Genomic DNA, 15,871 nt, shown 5'->3' on the forward strand with positions numbered 1-15,871 from the left:
TTTCTATTTTTAGACCTACTGACCTAGTTTTTGACTGCACGTGACCCAGTTTCGAACTGGACCTAGATATCATCAAGATGAACATTCAGATCAACTTTCATACAGATCCCATGAAAAATGTGGCCTTTAGAGAGGTCACAAGGTTTTTCTATTATTTGACCTACTGACCTAGTTTTTGATAGCACATGATCCAGTTTCGAACTTAATCTAGATATCATCAAGATGAACGTTCTGACCAATTTTCATGAAGATCTTGTGAAATATATGGCCTCTAGAGAGGTCACAAGGTTTTTCTATTTTTAGACCTACTGACCTAGTTTTTGATGGTACGTGACCCAGTTTCGAACTTGACCTAGATATTATCAAGATGAACATTCTGACCAATTTTCATGAAGATCTTATGAAATATATGGCCTCTAGAGAGGTCACAAGGTTTTTCTATTTTTAGACCTACTGACCTAGTTTTTGACGGTACGTGACCCAGTTTCAAACTTGACCTAGATATCATCAAGATGAACATTCTGACCAACTTTCATAAAGATCCCATGAAAAATGTGACCTCTAGAGTGGTCACAAGCAAAAAGTTTACGGACGGACGCACGCACGGACGTACGGACGACGGACACCGCGCGATCACTAAAGCTCAACTTGTCACTTTGTGACAGGTGAGCTAAAAAGATGTGCCCTCTAGGATGTAAAAAAGCTTATTCTTTCATTTGACCGGGTGACCTAGTTTTTGACCCCACATGACCCAGATATTTCATGCAGACAGACATTCTGACCAAGTTTCATGCACATCAAATGAAAAAATGCAGCCCTTATTGCATGCACAAGGTTTTCTTTCTGTACTAGATGACCTAGTTTTTGACCTCTGATGATCAAGTTCATCATTTAGACCAAGTTTCATAAAGATAGAGTCATACATGTGGCCACTCGAGTGTCATCAAGTTTTTCCTTTGATTTGACGGGATGACCTTGTTTTTGACCCCACATAACCCAGATTCGAACTTGACCTAGAAGTCGTCAAAACAAACATTTTGATCTATTCTGAAGGGTTTCAAACTTAATGTGTGGACTCTACAGTGTTAACAAGATTTTTCTTCGATCTGGCCTAGTGACCTAGTTTTTGCCCTCACATAACCCGGTTTCCAATTCGATCTAGAAATCCTTAAGACAAACAAATTTCATAAAGATTGAGTCACAACTCTTGCCTCTAGTGTTCAAAGGCTTTTCCTTTGATTTAACCGGGTGACCTAGCTTTTGATTCTACATGACCCAGTTTCAAACTTGTCCGAGTTTTAAGGGATAAACATTCTGACTAAGTTTCATGAAGATTGGAGCAAAAATGTGGCCTCTAGATTGTAAACAAGATTTTTCTTCGATTTGGCCTAGTGACCTAGTTTTTTATTCAAACTGACCCAATTTTTAACATATCTGAGATTTCTTGGAGATAAATACTCTGATTAATGTTCATTGAGATTATAGCATAGAACTGGCTTCTAGAGTGGAAACAAGCTTTTCCCTTGATTTGACATATTGACTAAGTTTTTATACACACATGACCCAGATTCGATTTCATCCAAGACTTCTTAAAACAAACATTCATACTAAGTTTTGTGAAGATTGAACAAGAGGGCCAAGATGCCCCTAGGTCGCTCACCTGAGTAACACACCATAACAGTGTACACATGTTTTACCTAGTGATTTCGTGAAGACAAATATTCTGACCGATTTTCATTCAGATTGGAGCAAAAAAATGGCCTCTAATAGATATAAGGTTTTCCTTTTGCTTGACTTAGTGACCTAGGTTTTTACCCCACATGACCAAGATTTAAAATCACCCAAGACTTCATGATAACAAACATTCTGATCAAGTGTTATGAAGATAGAATAAAAAATGTGCCCCCTAGGGTGTGAACAAGCTTATTCTTTGATTAGACCTGGTGACCTAGTTTTTGACCCCACATGACCCAGATAAAAATCATCCGATATTTCTGCAGACAAACATTCTGACCAAGTTTCATGCACATCAAAAACAAGACCTTTTCCTTTGATTTGACCGATTGACCTAGTTTTTGACCCCATATGACCCAATTTCAAACTTGGCCTAGAAATCATTAAGATAAACATTCTGACCAAGTTTCATGAAGATAGGATAATAAATGTGGCCTCTAGGTTGTTAAAAAGCTTTTTCCTTGATTTGACCTGATGACCTAGTTTTTGACCCGACATGACCAAGTTTCGATCCAGGCCTATAGAGATCATCAAAATAATCATTTTGTGCAAGTTTGTGTCAAATCAAAGCATAAATAAAACCTCTATATGGCTGAAAGGGCCAAAATATAAAATTTCCCCCTTTCAGGACAGTAACTCTCTAGAGAACCCATGATGGAATCTAGCTGGTTTCCGACAGAAACCGAGATCTTATTGTGACTTAAGTTGTGTGTAAGTGTGGTTAAAATCAAATATAAAATGTCACTTCTATCGTCTTCACAAGGTAAAAATTAACAAATTTTGGCTCTTTCAGAGGTAAATCAGGGGCCGTATCTCCGGAACCTATGATTGGATCCGACAGATTCATCATGGAATCCACGATTTATTTTTGTTGAAGATATTTTGCAAGTTTGTAACAAATCAAACTATAAATGAAGTCTCTATATGGGTTCAAAAGCCAAAATAGCAAATTTTTGCCGTTTAATGTGCCATAACTCTGAAACTCATGATGGCATCTGGCCGGTTTTCGAAAGGAACCGAGATATTATGCCAATATAAGTTGTGTGCAAGTTTGATTAAAGTTGATTGCAAAATGTGGTCTCTGTTGTGTTCACAAGCCAAAAATAGCACATTTTGGCCCTTTAAGGGGCCATATCTCTGAAACCCATGATGGGATCAGGCCAGTTTTCGAAAGGAACCGAGATATTATGCCAATACAAGTTGTGTGCAAGTTTGATTAAAGTTGATTGCTAAATGTGGACTCTATCATGTTCACAAGCCAAAATTGGCAGTATTAGAGTATGGTCATTTAAGGGGCCATAACTATGAAACCCATGACGGCATCTGGCAATTTTTCGAAAGGAACCGATATATTATGCCAATACAACTTGTGTGCAAGTTTGATTAAAATTTATTACAAATTGTGGTCTCTATCGTGTTCACAAGAAATTGATTGCTGACGGATAGACGACGGACGGACGACGGATGAAGGGCGATCACAAAAGCTCATCCCGTCACTATGTGACAGTTGAGCTAATAAAAAATGCGGCCCCTGGAGTGTAAACAAGCTTTTTCACTGATTTGACGTGGTGACATAGTTATTGACCCTACGTAACCCACATAAAAATTCAACCAAGAGTTAATAGAGGCAAACATTCTGAGCAAGTTTCAAGCACATCAGATGAAAATTCAGCCCCTGCACAAACAGTGTTTTTCTTTGATTTGACAGATTGACCTAGTTTCTAACCCTAGAGGATCTATATTCAAAACTGGTCTAGATTTGATCAAGACAAACGATCTGTTCAAATTTCACCAATATCCAGTGAAAAATGCAGCCCTTATCGCATACTCATTTTTTTTCTTTAATTTCACCAGGTGACTTAGATTTCATCAAGAAGATCATTCTGGTCAAATGTCATAGATATATAGATATCTTGTGAAAAATGCAGCCCCTATAACACACAAACAGTTTTCTTTGATCTGACTGGGTGACCTAGTTTTTGACCCTAGATCTTGACTTGGATTTAATCAAGATCAAATTTCATGAAAATCCATTCAATATTCAGTGAAAAATGCAGCCCCTATTGCATATACAAGGATTTTCTTTGATTCAACCAGGTGACCCATTATGATCCATATTCGACTTTGGCCTAGATATCATCAAGACAAACATTCTGCTCAAATTTCATGAAAATCAATTGAAAAATGCAGCCCGAATTGTATACACAACAGTTTTCTTTGGTTTTTGATCGGGTAACCTAGCTTTTGACCCCACATGATCCAGATTCGAACTTGACCTAGAGGTCATCAATCCTCATGCGTTTCAAACCTAAAATGTGGTCTTTAGAGTGCTAACAAGATTTTTCTTTGATCTGGCCTAATGACCTAGGTTTTGACCACATATAACTCAGTTTTGATCTTGGCCTAAGAAGTCATCAAGATTAACATTCTGACTAAGTTTCATGAAATAGGGTCATAAATGTGGCCTCTAGAGTATTAACAAGCTTTTCCTTTGATTTGACCTGGTGACATAGTTTTTGACTTCAAATGACCCAGGTTCGAACTTGACCTAAAAGTCACCAAGACAAATATTCTGACCAATTCTTATAAGTTTCAAAGTTAAACTGTGGACTCTAGAGTGTTTACAGATTTTCCTTTGATCTGGCCTACTGACCTAGTTTTTGACCTCACATGACCCAGTTTCAAATTTGACCTAGAGATCATCAAGACAAATATTCTGACCAAGTTTCATAAAGATTTGGTTAAACTTTGGCCTCTAGAGTGTTAGCAAGTCAAATGTTGACGTACGACGCACGACACACGACGCATGACGGACTTCGTGCTCAGATGCGCTAAAATGAAGATAATAAGACAAAAGCAAGTTTTGTAAATCAGGGGCACATAACTCTGGTCCTACTAGTCCGCATCATTTCATAACAGAACTCATTCAAGATCTTATGTGTAAATATGATCTGGATTGGAGAAGAAATGAAAGGGTTAGAATTTAAACAAGGCAAAATAAAATACAGCAATTTTGTAAAATCATGACGCTTAACTCTGGTCCTACTATTCCGATTTCTCTAAATATCGAACTCATCTGACATACCAAAGTAATAAACATTCTGTATAAATATGATTAGGACTGATATAAATTGAAGGTTTTAACAAAGTGAAATACATATAGCAATTTTTTCAAATTCAAAAGCCCGTTACTCTAGACGTACTGGTTCAATCAAGCCCATAATCGAACTTATCCGGGTAATGTTGTGGCCACATACATTGTGACAAAGTTTGATGAAGATTGCTTTGGAGTTACGGATGCTAGAATGTAAACAAACTAAATGTGGACGGACGACGGACGACGGACATCCATCCATCCTAATAGTGGTCAGGTCACTGCACACAAAAGTTCTACTGTTCTGGGTCAATGTGACCTTGACCTTTGACCTATCAACCTCAAAATTAATAAGGTCATCTGCTGGTCATAATCAACCTCCCTATTAAGTTTAACGATCGTAGGCCCAAGTGTTCTCAAGTTATCGTCAGGAACGCTTTAACTGTTCCGGGTCATTGTGACCTTGACCTCTGGCCTACTGACCTCAAAATCAATATGGGTCATCTGCTGGTTATGACCAACCTCCCTATCAATTTTCATGATCCTAGGCCTAAGCATTCTTGAGTTATCATTCGGAAACTGTTTAACTGTTCCGGGTCACTGTGACCTTGACATATGACCTGCTGATCTCAAAATCAATACGGATCATTTGGTGATTTGGTGAATTGGCGATTCATTTGGTTAATTCTTGATTGATCAACCTCCCTTTTAAGTTTCGTGATCCTAGGCAAAAGCGTTCTCAAGTTAATGTCTTGAAACGGTTTAACTGTTCCGGGTCATTGTGACCTTGACCTTCAACCTACTGATCTCAAAATCAAAACGGGTCATTTGCTGGTTACGACCAACCTCCCTATCAACCTTCAGATAAGGTCATCTGCTGGTCATAACCAACCTTCCTATTAAGTTAAATGATCGTAGGCCCAAGTGTTCTCAAGTTATCGTCAGGAACGCTTTAACTGTTCCGGGTCTTTGTGACCTTGACCCTTGACCTACTGATCTCAAAATCAACAGGAGTTATTTGCTGGTCAGGACCAACCTCCCTATTAACTTTCACAATATTAGGCCCAAGCGTTCTTGAGTTATCATCCGGAAACCGTCCCACTGTTCCGGGTCACTGTGACCTTGACCTTTGACCTACTGATCTAAAAATCAATAGGGATCATCTGCTTGTTATGACCAACCTCCCTATCAACTTTCATGATCCTAGGCCCAAGCGTTCTTGAGTTTTCATCCGGAAACGGATTGCTCTACATACAGACCGATCGACCCTTCTTCAGATGGGCATAAAAATGTGCCAGGATGCTAATGTTAACGCAACGTTAGTTAAAAAAAAATAGCTCACACTGAACCTTTAATTTCAGGTTAGCGAGCTTCACTGACAAGAGTTACTCAATGTCATTTAGGGAATTCCTTGTGTGCCCCTTCAAACATTATTAGAGTGAAAGCGGAAAGTTTTGCATGCAGAAAGATTTATTTATAGTTGTGACAAAATTTAATGACAGTCTGTCATCGGTCCTACTTAAACACACCGCATATTGTATTCTGGCTTCCAAAACATGCAGCCACTTTGGACGCATTTTTCAATCTAAGGAGAGCGGAAAGCTTCAACAACATTCTTTTAACATAATAATTATGAAATGATACCTTTAATGATCTATTTCATCAGAAAATAAACTCTGCGAAAGGCCATTGAAATGCTAGAAAAAAATACGAAAACTTTCTACAAACAAACAAACACGTGAATATAGAGAAATCTAACTATTTAATACAAAAATCTCTAAATATCTAAAACGACTACATATAATTAACTTAAAACTAGGAATATACATGTATACATGAGGTAGGCAATCTAAAACTGAACTGTAGCATCGAAGGCAGAAAATTTTACATATTTACTATAAGTTACAAATATATTAATTGATAAGAGTTAAAATCTTCCTTTATTTTACACTTCGTCACTGTTTATAAATCTGAGATCATGCAAATAAACTCATCAGATCTAAAACTTTGCCTCATGAACACAATGCACTTTTAACACAGTTCAGTTCAAAGTTTTAGTGCCTATTTTCTTCTCCGTGTTTACAAGCTCGCTTACACCCACAAGCCTTTCTCAGAGTCCTTGTCGCTGCCACGGAGGAAGTTCCGCTTCCTAGGGGACAATAGGACACCGTATGAGCAGATTCTCCGGTCGCCCCGCACAGGGGACAAATATAGCGTTGCAGAACCGGACACGTGACCCGTCCGCACTCTTGTAAATTATGCGAGCTGACGAACATTCGCCTCTCGCCATTCCTTTTACAAAAGTTGCAGTGCTTTCCTGAATTTCTTGACCTGTCAACCTGAAGTCCTACGCAAGGCGTTGCTAGGCTTGATGGCATACTGGAGATAAAGCCAGGGTTCACATCAGATCTGCTGTGCCGAAGACTGACCTGTGCCTGAATTTCCATCAGGTTACACAGATTCTGAAAACTGCTATCCTCTTCCGCTGAAATTCAAAATAAAAACAATTACTTCTTGTCCCGCTAATGTCTGCTTGATATCCGCTCACGTGTATCCAGACTGTTTAATTCTCGTTAATATCTATGTTAAATTTTTCTGATATATTAAAGAGAAATTGTCTCTGAAGTACCTTGCTATGAAGCTTCCTCTGGAGAACAAATGAGAACAAGAGCTCGTAGAACACGAAAATAACCCCCTTGATGCATTCAGTAATTGCACAAAGAACAGAAATTATTTGGTCACTGAATACAAGAGTTCTACTGCTATGGGTCAATGTGACCTTGACCTACCTATTGACCTCAAAATCAATGTCATGATCAACCTCCCTATTAAGTTTCGTGATCCTAGGTCCAAGCGCTCTAAAGTTATCGCCTGGAAATGGTTTAACCGTTCCGGGTCAATGTGACCTTGACCATTATCCTACTGACCTCAAAATCAATTGGGGGTCATCTGCTGGTCATGACCATCCTCCCTATCAACTTTCATGATCCTAGGCCCAAGCGTTTTTGAGTTATCATCCAGAAACCAATTTAACTGCTCCTGGTCACTGCGACATTGACCTTTAACCTACTGGCTTCAAAATCAACAGGGTCATCTGCTTGTCAGGATTAATCTTCCTATCAAATTTCATGATCCTAGGCCCATGCATTCTTAACTTACCATCCGAAACCGTTTAACTGTTCCTGGTCCGTGTGACCTTGACCTTTGACATACTGACCTTAAAATCAAAAGGGATCATTTGCTTATTATGACCAACCTCCCTATCAAATATCATGATCCTAGGCTCAAGCATTCTTGAAATATCATCCGAAAACCGTTTTAAAACTGTTCGGGTCACTGTAACATTGACCTTTGACCTACTGACCGCAAAATCAATAGGGATCATCTGCTTGTCATGACCAATCTCTCTATCAACTTTCATGATCTTAGGCTCAAGCATACTTGAGTTATCATCCGGAAACCGTTTAAATGTTCCGGGTCACTGTGACACTGACCTTTGATCTACTGATCTCAAAATCAATAGGGTCATCTGCTTGTTATGATCAACCTCCCTATTAACTTTCATGGTCCTGGGCCCTTCTTGAGCGTTCTTGAGTTATCTTCCGAAAACGGATTGGTCTGCATACCGACCGACAGACCGACCGACATCTGCAAAACAATATACCCCTCCTTTTTCGAAGGAGGCATAAACACGATCCTTGTTTTGCTAAAAGCTCACTATGGAAACTGGAGACAATTTAATAGTTGAAAGATTCAATTAAAAATATATAATCAGTTAATCCCAAATGATAGCAGTGGAACATTCTCCAATTGAACGTGTAAATCTCATATCAGGCGTGTGACGTCACTAATGACAGAACAGTTAGTTTTCTTTGATTTGTTTTATTAAACTTTAGTCATCATTAAACATTGTGTTCAAGCATCATTCGAATAACATTTTGGCAACTTTTCGAAATTTGCATAGGAATACAGAGAAAATAGCTCGGCCCTTGGCAGTGACTTAATTTTTGACCTAGATAGCCAGGTTTCAAAGCTGGCCCTGATTCAGAGACCAAATAGGAAGTGTTCTATGTGACCTAGTGATCTAGTTTTTTTAACTCAGGTACCTCGCTGTTGAACTTGGCCTGAATTTCACTGAGACATGTATTCTGACAAAGATTTATGATGATTAAATAGAATAATGGCCTCTAGAGTGTCAATAATTTTTTTTCTAGGATTTAAACCAGTGACCTAGATTTTAAACTCAGGTATCACCCAAATCTTATAGAGACCATCATTCTGATAAAAGTCCCTAGAGTGAAATGATTTTACCTAGAGCCCTATTTTTGACTTCATAATTGACCTAGACTTTATGGAGACAAACATTCTGACGAGTTTCAGGAAGATCAAGCCGAACATGTTAACAAGGTTTTCCTATTATTTGACCTAAAGACCTAGTGTTTGAACCTAAATGACCCAGTAACCAACTTTGAGGGTAACATTCTGATTAAGTTTCTGTAAGACTAGGTCAAGATTCTTGACAACGAAGACGGACACCACAATGGCTCACCTTGAACACTTTGTGCTCAAGTGAGCGAAAAAAGCAAATGTGGAGGTAGAATAATTTTGATGCGTTCAAGATTGTGGCGTTTTGGCTGCGGATGTCGTAGTTGTAATCATATTGGTGATGATTGGTGAAAATATAACAACGAAAAGAAACATAAAAAAACTTACAAGTGTCATCATAAACTAGCCGCTGTCTTGACGTAGGAACGGCAGAACTTCTGGGTCTCGTACCTATTGCTTCAAACTGTAGCCTCTGTAGCTCACTCAGCTCTGACTGGCTCCCTGTGTTGATCTGCTGTGACACAGTCTGAGAGACAAGTTGCTCTGGTTGGTTTTGAAAGGTCTGCTGCAGCTGTTGGCTGAGAGAACTGAACGGTATGGATATAGGAACTGGTAGCGGTCGTTCCGCGGAGCGTTCTGTTGCAACTAGCGACCTTGTAACAGGTATCATGGCACTAGCTACATGTAGTATCGGCACTTGAACTGGCTCGAACCGCAATCTTGCGCTATTGGTAGTAGATGGTGATTGCGTATAAACCGAACCTGAGTGATGACTTGGTGCTCCCTCTGGCATAATAGATGGATATCTGTGCCGTTGGCTGTACATGGACAGACTGTTTGGCAATGAATACCCTGCTGATCTTCCAAGAACAACACGTGACGATTCCGGCAAAGCAGTCCTTGGTTTAGCCGATTCTAACGCACGCATAGACGAGTATAAGCTGGACGTTACGTAACCTTGATACATCATATTATAATCCATAGTTGTAAAACTGATCTCATCCGTTGTTGTTTGGGTGAAAATAGCAGACGATACACTTGTTCTTTGCATCTCACTTTCTGTCCGTCCACTTTCTTCTAATTGTGTAACATCATCTTTATCAGATGACATAATAAAATCTTCCTCATCAAAAAATAGCAATTTATTGGGTGAATTCCACATTTTTAACACAAATAATTAAAATTAAGTTTACTCCCAATTCATTGAGTTTCCCAAATCATTGAGTTTCGGTAGATTTTTTGGTGACAGGAACTGCTGTCAGCGTATGAGTTATTAAATCCTTACGTACAAATGACATAGGGTGTACAGCTATTTTTGACAAAAATAACTTTATGCTGGCAGGACAATATGTTCAGAAATGATCAATTTGAGAAATGTAAATTTAATGCATGTTGTCCATATTTGTCTAAGACTGTCTACTGCGTGGAGTATGAATTATACTACACCGCTTCCTAATACACACCCCGTGTTAAATAAATGGACCTGACCTGGATGCTGAATTTCTGCGTGTTAATTGAAAGAGGGCTTGTCAAAATGTACGCCAAGTTTATAGAGAGTTAATTGCGTTGTATATTTAACACTCAGTTTAGCGCAGCTATACGTGGAGATGTTAAAATGGCACAAATAGTTTACTTAGTATCTAATGTGTGCTCATAATCTGAAATTGTTTTGATTTGTTTAAAGTGCTTAAAATCTCGTCAAAAGTAATATTTTAAAAATATGAAGTTATGATGCTTTTAATCAACTGTTAATACAATTTAGTAGCCATAGTATTCCACGATACATTTATGCACTATTTGTACGAATTGCTCTCTCTCACTCTCCCTCCCTCTCTCTCTCTCTCTCTGTTTTGGCAGGTGTGACTACAGGACAAATAACTCTTATAAGATAACGTATTGAAAGTTTTTATTACATTACCTCCCTTGCTCTAGCGTGCTCCGATATTGTATTGTCATCGCTATAGTCTGCTGTATCCCAAGCTGTTATAAATAACTAGTTTGAGCAAAAAAAAAGATGAGGCTTTAAAATTATCAAGCAGTTACCTAATATTCGAAGTAAAGACCAATAGATTATAGCAGCAGTTGCAAAAACGTGAAATTGGCAATAGAAGTAGCAGCAGCAAAAACATGAAATTGGGAAATATCAAATAATCTTCAAGTTTCCTAAATGTATTTTCAACTTATAATATCCATATAAGATAAAATTTTAACATAATGAATGAATTAATTCAGGACCGAGGATTTAAAACCATTTGCATCTCACCGCTGTGATGTCGAACCCCCGCTTGGAATATAGAATTCTATCATGCTAGCGTGTAGAAAGTCGGTGATTTAGGACCCGGGGCCAGCTCTAGCCTGAATTAAATGCCTGTTGTTTTTGCTCCATTCTATGACATTTTTATAAGTTTCATATAGTCTGCAAAAAATTATTTAGGGAAAAATGACAGTTTACATTGAGTAAGCTCCCTATTTATTATCTTTATGCAATTTTATAATTACACACTTTAATATGAATGTGTTTTTAAAAAGCGGACCATTTCTTTTAATTTCAATATAATTTCTAGTCTTACATTTGTATTTTATAGAAATTGAGATATCTTAATAATCTGAACCAATAGGCACGAGTAGAGTAGGAAATCATTTATTTGCTTGAACAACCAAGATAGGCAAATGGGGGTGATAATAATTTTACAAACTTGCATTTCTAATGAATTTTGGCTAATTGCATAGACATAGATCTAGTTATTAATCTCCCGCAACGACTGGTGGGGTATAGGAATGGTCTCCGTTCCTCCGTCCTTCTGTCCTTCCGTCCGTCCGTAACATTTTGTGTCCACTCTGTATCTCCTAAAGCCCTTGAAAGATTTTCATGAAACTTGGGTCAAATGATCACCTCATCAAGACGATGTGCAGAACTCATGAATCAGTCATGTTGGCTCAAGGTCAATGTCACAGCTTTCAGGTCAAAGGTTTGAGCCTTCCATTTTGTGTCCGCTCTGTATCTCCTAAACCCCTTGAAGGATTTATGTCTTTGCTGTAATATTCCCCTTATCAAGACGATGTGCAGAGCTCAAAATTCATCCATTCCAGCTCAAGGTCAAGGTCAAAACTCTAATGTTTAATGCTTTCACCCAATACCACCAACCCTTTCACTATCCATTACAGCGGCGGATATAGCAAAAATGTATTTATTAAAATTGATACTTATGCTGAAATAGTTATATCTAAGTTTGGCAACCAGGATAAGAAAATCAAATAAAACATCACCAGGTGAAATAAAGAAAATAAATACGATCAAAAGTCGAAGTTTTGAACATGATCAAAATCTGATTAACCACATTTAAAGCTGGGAATTTGCCATTATCATAAATGGTGTCGGTGTGGTTTAAAATCAACATCAGGCAAATATTTTATGATGCATACAAACAAACTGCAGCTTTGAATATTGCGCCCGAGGGTACAGCGGTGCAGCATCTGCACTCAGGTACCCCGCCCACCTGGTCAAAACAACATCGCCTTTTTTGTTGTCATGAGCGGTCATGAGGTGCATTTGGTCCGAGGTTCGTAAAAAACTGAAATTGAATCCCGCGGAATTTTTATTTGATTACATTGCGCAAAACCGACAGAAATTGAGTAAACATTAAACGGGTGCAAGTGTTCTTATCACCTATATCGTGTTAAATATGACGAGATTAGCAATGATAACATCGAAAGTGATGATACTGCAGATTTTATCTGGAGGAAATGCACGAAATATCACGTGCTTAATTGGGCTGAAATGATATAAACATGGGATTGAAATATTACCACACTAACAGTAATTATGATTGCGCAGTTTCAGGTACAAAATAACAAATTTGTGAACGTTTGACTTATTTATTTATTGAATAACAAAGCCAATCCTTTAAGTTTACTGTGAAAAACTTGTTGGTTTTAAACTGTGCGAACGTTAGTTTTCAGGAAATTGTCTCGGTTTCTCGTGATAGTACCCGGGAGGACAGTTGTTACGTTCCCACCAGAGTTGTTGGCACCAACTGGATGTGCAGGCTGATCATGATCTACACTGGTCGCAAAGGCAGAATAAATCAAGTCCAGCATGATAAGGATTAACAAGAAATCTCATTTAAGAAGTGATAGATATGTTGAAACGACCTTTGATCATAATATTGGTCGTTCAGAATCGGGTTGGTATGATTAGATAGATATGATTGTTTGATGGAATTCCATGAACTGTAGAAAAAAGGCATACGCGTAGAATTGTCAGAGTGCGGGAGGGTGGGGGGAGGGGGTCTCCTCAAATGTTAGAGTGGGGGTGGGGCCAGCGTATCCCCAAAATTAATTTCTCGCAGAAAGGTCGAAAGATTATTAGATAAGGGGAAAGGGCAGTTTGAGACAGCATTTATGTGCACTAATAAGTTTTTTGATGCGATGTCTAATATAGTTTTGAACTTTTTTTCGGGGGAGATGGGGGCGGGGTCTAAATGACTCGTTTCGTTGAAGAGCTTTAGTCAGTAATCTATTATCGAGTCTTGTCGTCGCACAAAATTTACACTAGCTACTTTAAGAGATTTTGACAGATCCTCTGATAAACGTATATGCCTAAAGACTAGAGCAATGGGGGTGGGGATGGGTGGGGGCGCAACGTGAGGAGGGTTGGAAAGTGGATGGGGGTCGCTGGCAACTAGCTAAATCTACTTTTAATTTTTGACAATTTAGTTCTTCCTTGTATGACTTTTAGAAATGTCTTTGCCAGTCTGCAGTACGAGAAATCAGCAAAATGTCATCGAATACCGCACAAGGAGTCTTAAAACGTAGTTCTGCGTAAATTGAAGTATTCCTAAGTGTACATTTTTTTCGTCGTCGCTTTTCTCTTATTCTACTCGGGGACGCCCTAGATGTTGCCTTCAAACAAGTATTTCAAAGAGTACGTCATTAAATATTCCTAGTGACCCCATTCTTAGACCTTGTGCAACTCCCCCGGTCAATAATCTGACCTAAATTATCTTTGTTTACAGTTTCGAGCCTCGGGCTGCTTTAAATGACACCGCACATCACACATCTGTTAATTAACTATCCAGACATTAATTACAACTTGACCACATGTCCAGAACGCCCGGACAGTGGTCAGTGACATTCTATTCTTGACCCATTAAATCTTTTTTTCTACAGCTGACACTACAATGTACGACAGTTTTTATATTAGCTCAAGGTTGGTGGTTACTTAAAAAATGGACACTTTTACTTACCGCCTATTCAAGTAAATATTCTTCTCACCAACTCGACCTTGGCACGAGAAACAGCATCAGTCCAAAGGTTCAGGGACAATGGAGTTCCTTTAAAAAAAACTAATAAATTGCTGTATCTGGTGTGCGAGTTATTTATTTGCTGTGCACAAGCCATATTGAAGCTACTGCCCACAGAGTCGCTGGGTCGCTGAATTTACAGGACTGTTTTATGTATAGTGCCTGTATGTAATACCTCTAAAGAACAACATCTTACATTAGAGGCAGTTATTTTCTATTTCTTAGCAAGGTTACAAATTTTGTAGAACTAGCATTTTTTCTACTTTTTGCAAAAGTTCCACTGTACACGAAATATTCAGTTAATCAATATCTTCCGTAAACATGTGTCAAAGTTTGTTTCGTTTCATTATTCGCCAGAAATCAACAAAAAATACAACGACGGGCGCGTTCATGCTAGGGTATCCGCAAGCCCTGTGGACAATGCATATTTATTCTGACAGGGCGTTCACACAAAGCGCGTTTAATGTATGTGTTTTATAACATATATATGTCAGTTTTGTTTAACCATAAACTTCAATTCTTGACAGTTGTAGTTTAATACAGATGACCGACACATTCTTCGTAGGACATCGTCCCGACTATGGAAAATAAATTACTCATAAAACATAAATCTGTGTGCAGATTCGCGGTTTGTATTTATTATAAGGAGGTAGATGCATTAGTCCTCTCATGTGCCAAAATGACTTGCCCTTTCGGAACGGGTAGCTCCACGATAACTATAATAAAACAAACAGATATCAAGCATGTCAATACTAAAAAAATGTCTAAAAATCATAACATATAGAACAAAACAGATAACCCGGCATTTTACTATTTTATAACTGTCTAAAAGATTACTTTAAGTAATTCTTAAAAATTGGCAAAAATAGCACATAACGGGTTAGCTTTAATGTTCTGTATACTACTTGTTTTCTATGATAAAAAGGACAATATGCCACATCACCCCCTCATGTTTTCATCGGCAGTTCGTCTTTATTCCAAAAATTATTTTATTTTAAGTAAAATAAGTCAGTACGCTATAACTGAATGTTTATGTTTTCTATTCATTAAAAAATATCCGTGTCAAGAACAAAGTTTTTTTGTCTTCCATTTCATTGTCTGCCGCAACAGTTGATATCCACTTATTACATAAACAGCTTTGACATTTAAGTGTTTACACACATCTGTGAAATAAATAAATGCCAAGCAAAATTTCATTCAGCTATTAACTGAATTATGGTTTAATTAAAACTTGCTTGCAACTGAAATGTTTCAGGTGCTGAAAGATCATAAATATCATTAAATATGTTTGTTTCAAAAACCTTTATTGACAGGTTTTGGTTGTTTTCACCAGATGGTTGTACACAGGTCGATTTCAAGTAATACCGGTAAAGTTCAGATCATGTGGCGATTTCAGCCTCATTATGTTGGGTAC

The 15,871-nt window shown here is 38.1% G+C and overlaps 1 protein-coding gene across 1 annotated transcript; it reads right to left on the minus strand.

The window, feature by feature from the left end:
- Nucleotides 1-6,571: 6,571 nt before the first annotated feature.
- On the minus strand, nt 6,572-10,948 carry LOC123523668 (uncharacterized). The gene is made up of 2 exons (XM_045301321.2): nt 9,542-10,948; nt 6,572-7,313 (listed from the first exon to the last, which is right to left on the minus strand). The coding sequence occupies exons 1-2, from the start codon at nt 10,314-10,316 to the stop codon at nt 6,883-6,885; spliced, it is 1,206 nt and encodes a 401-aa protein (XP_045157256.2). The 5' UTR covers nt 10,317-10,948; the 3' UTR covers nt 6,572-6,882.
- Between the last annotated feature and the right edge of the window lie 4,923 nt (nt 10,949-15,871).

This window comes from Mercenaria mercenaria, chromosome 3 (assembly GCF_021730395.1).
Source record: "Mercenaria mercenaria strain notata chromosome 3, MADL_Memer_1, whole genome shotgun sequence".
NCBI classification, from domain to species: Eukaryota; Metazoa; Mollusca; class Bivalvia; order Venerida; family Veneridae; genus Mercenaria; species Mercenaria mercenaria.

Excerpts from the sequence above, each read along its gene's own strand:
- LOC123523668 (XM_045301321.2), bottom strand. The coding sequence starts at position 10,316 with ATGTGGAATTCACCCAATAAATTGCTATTTTTTGATGAGGAAGATTTT. Across the intron at positions 7,314-9,541 it reads GCTAGTTTATGATGACACTT|CGGAAGAGGATAGCAGTTTT; the intron begins GTAAGTTTTTTT and ends TTTGAATTTCAG.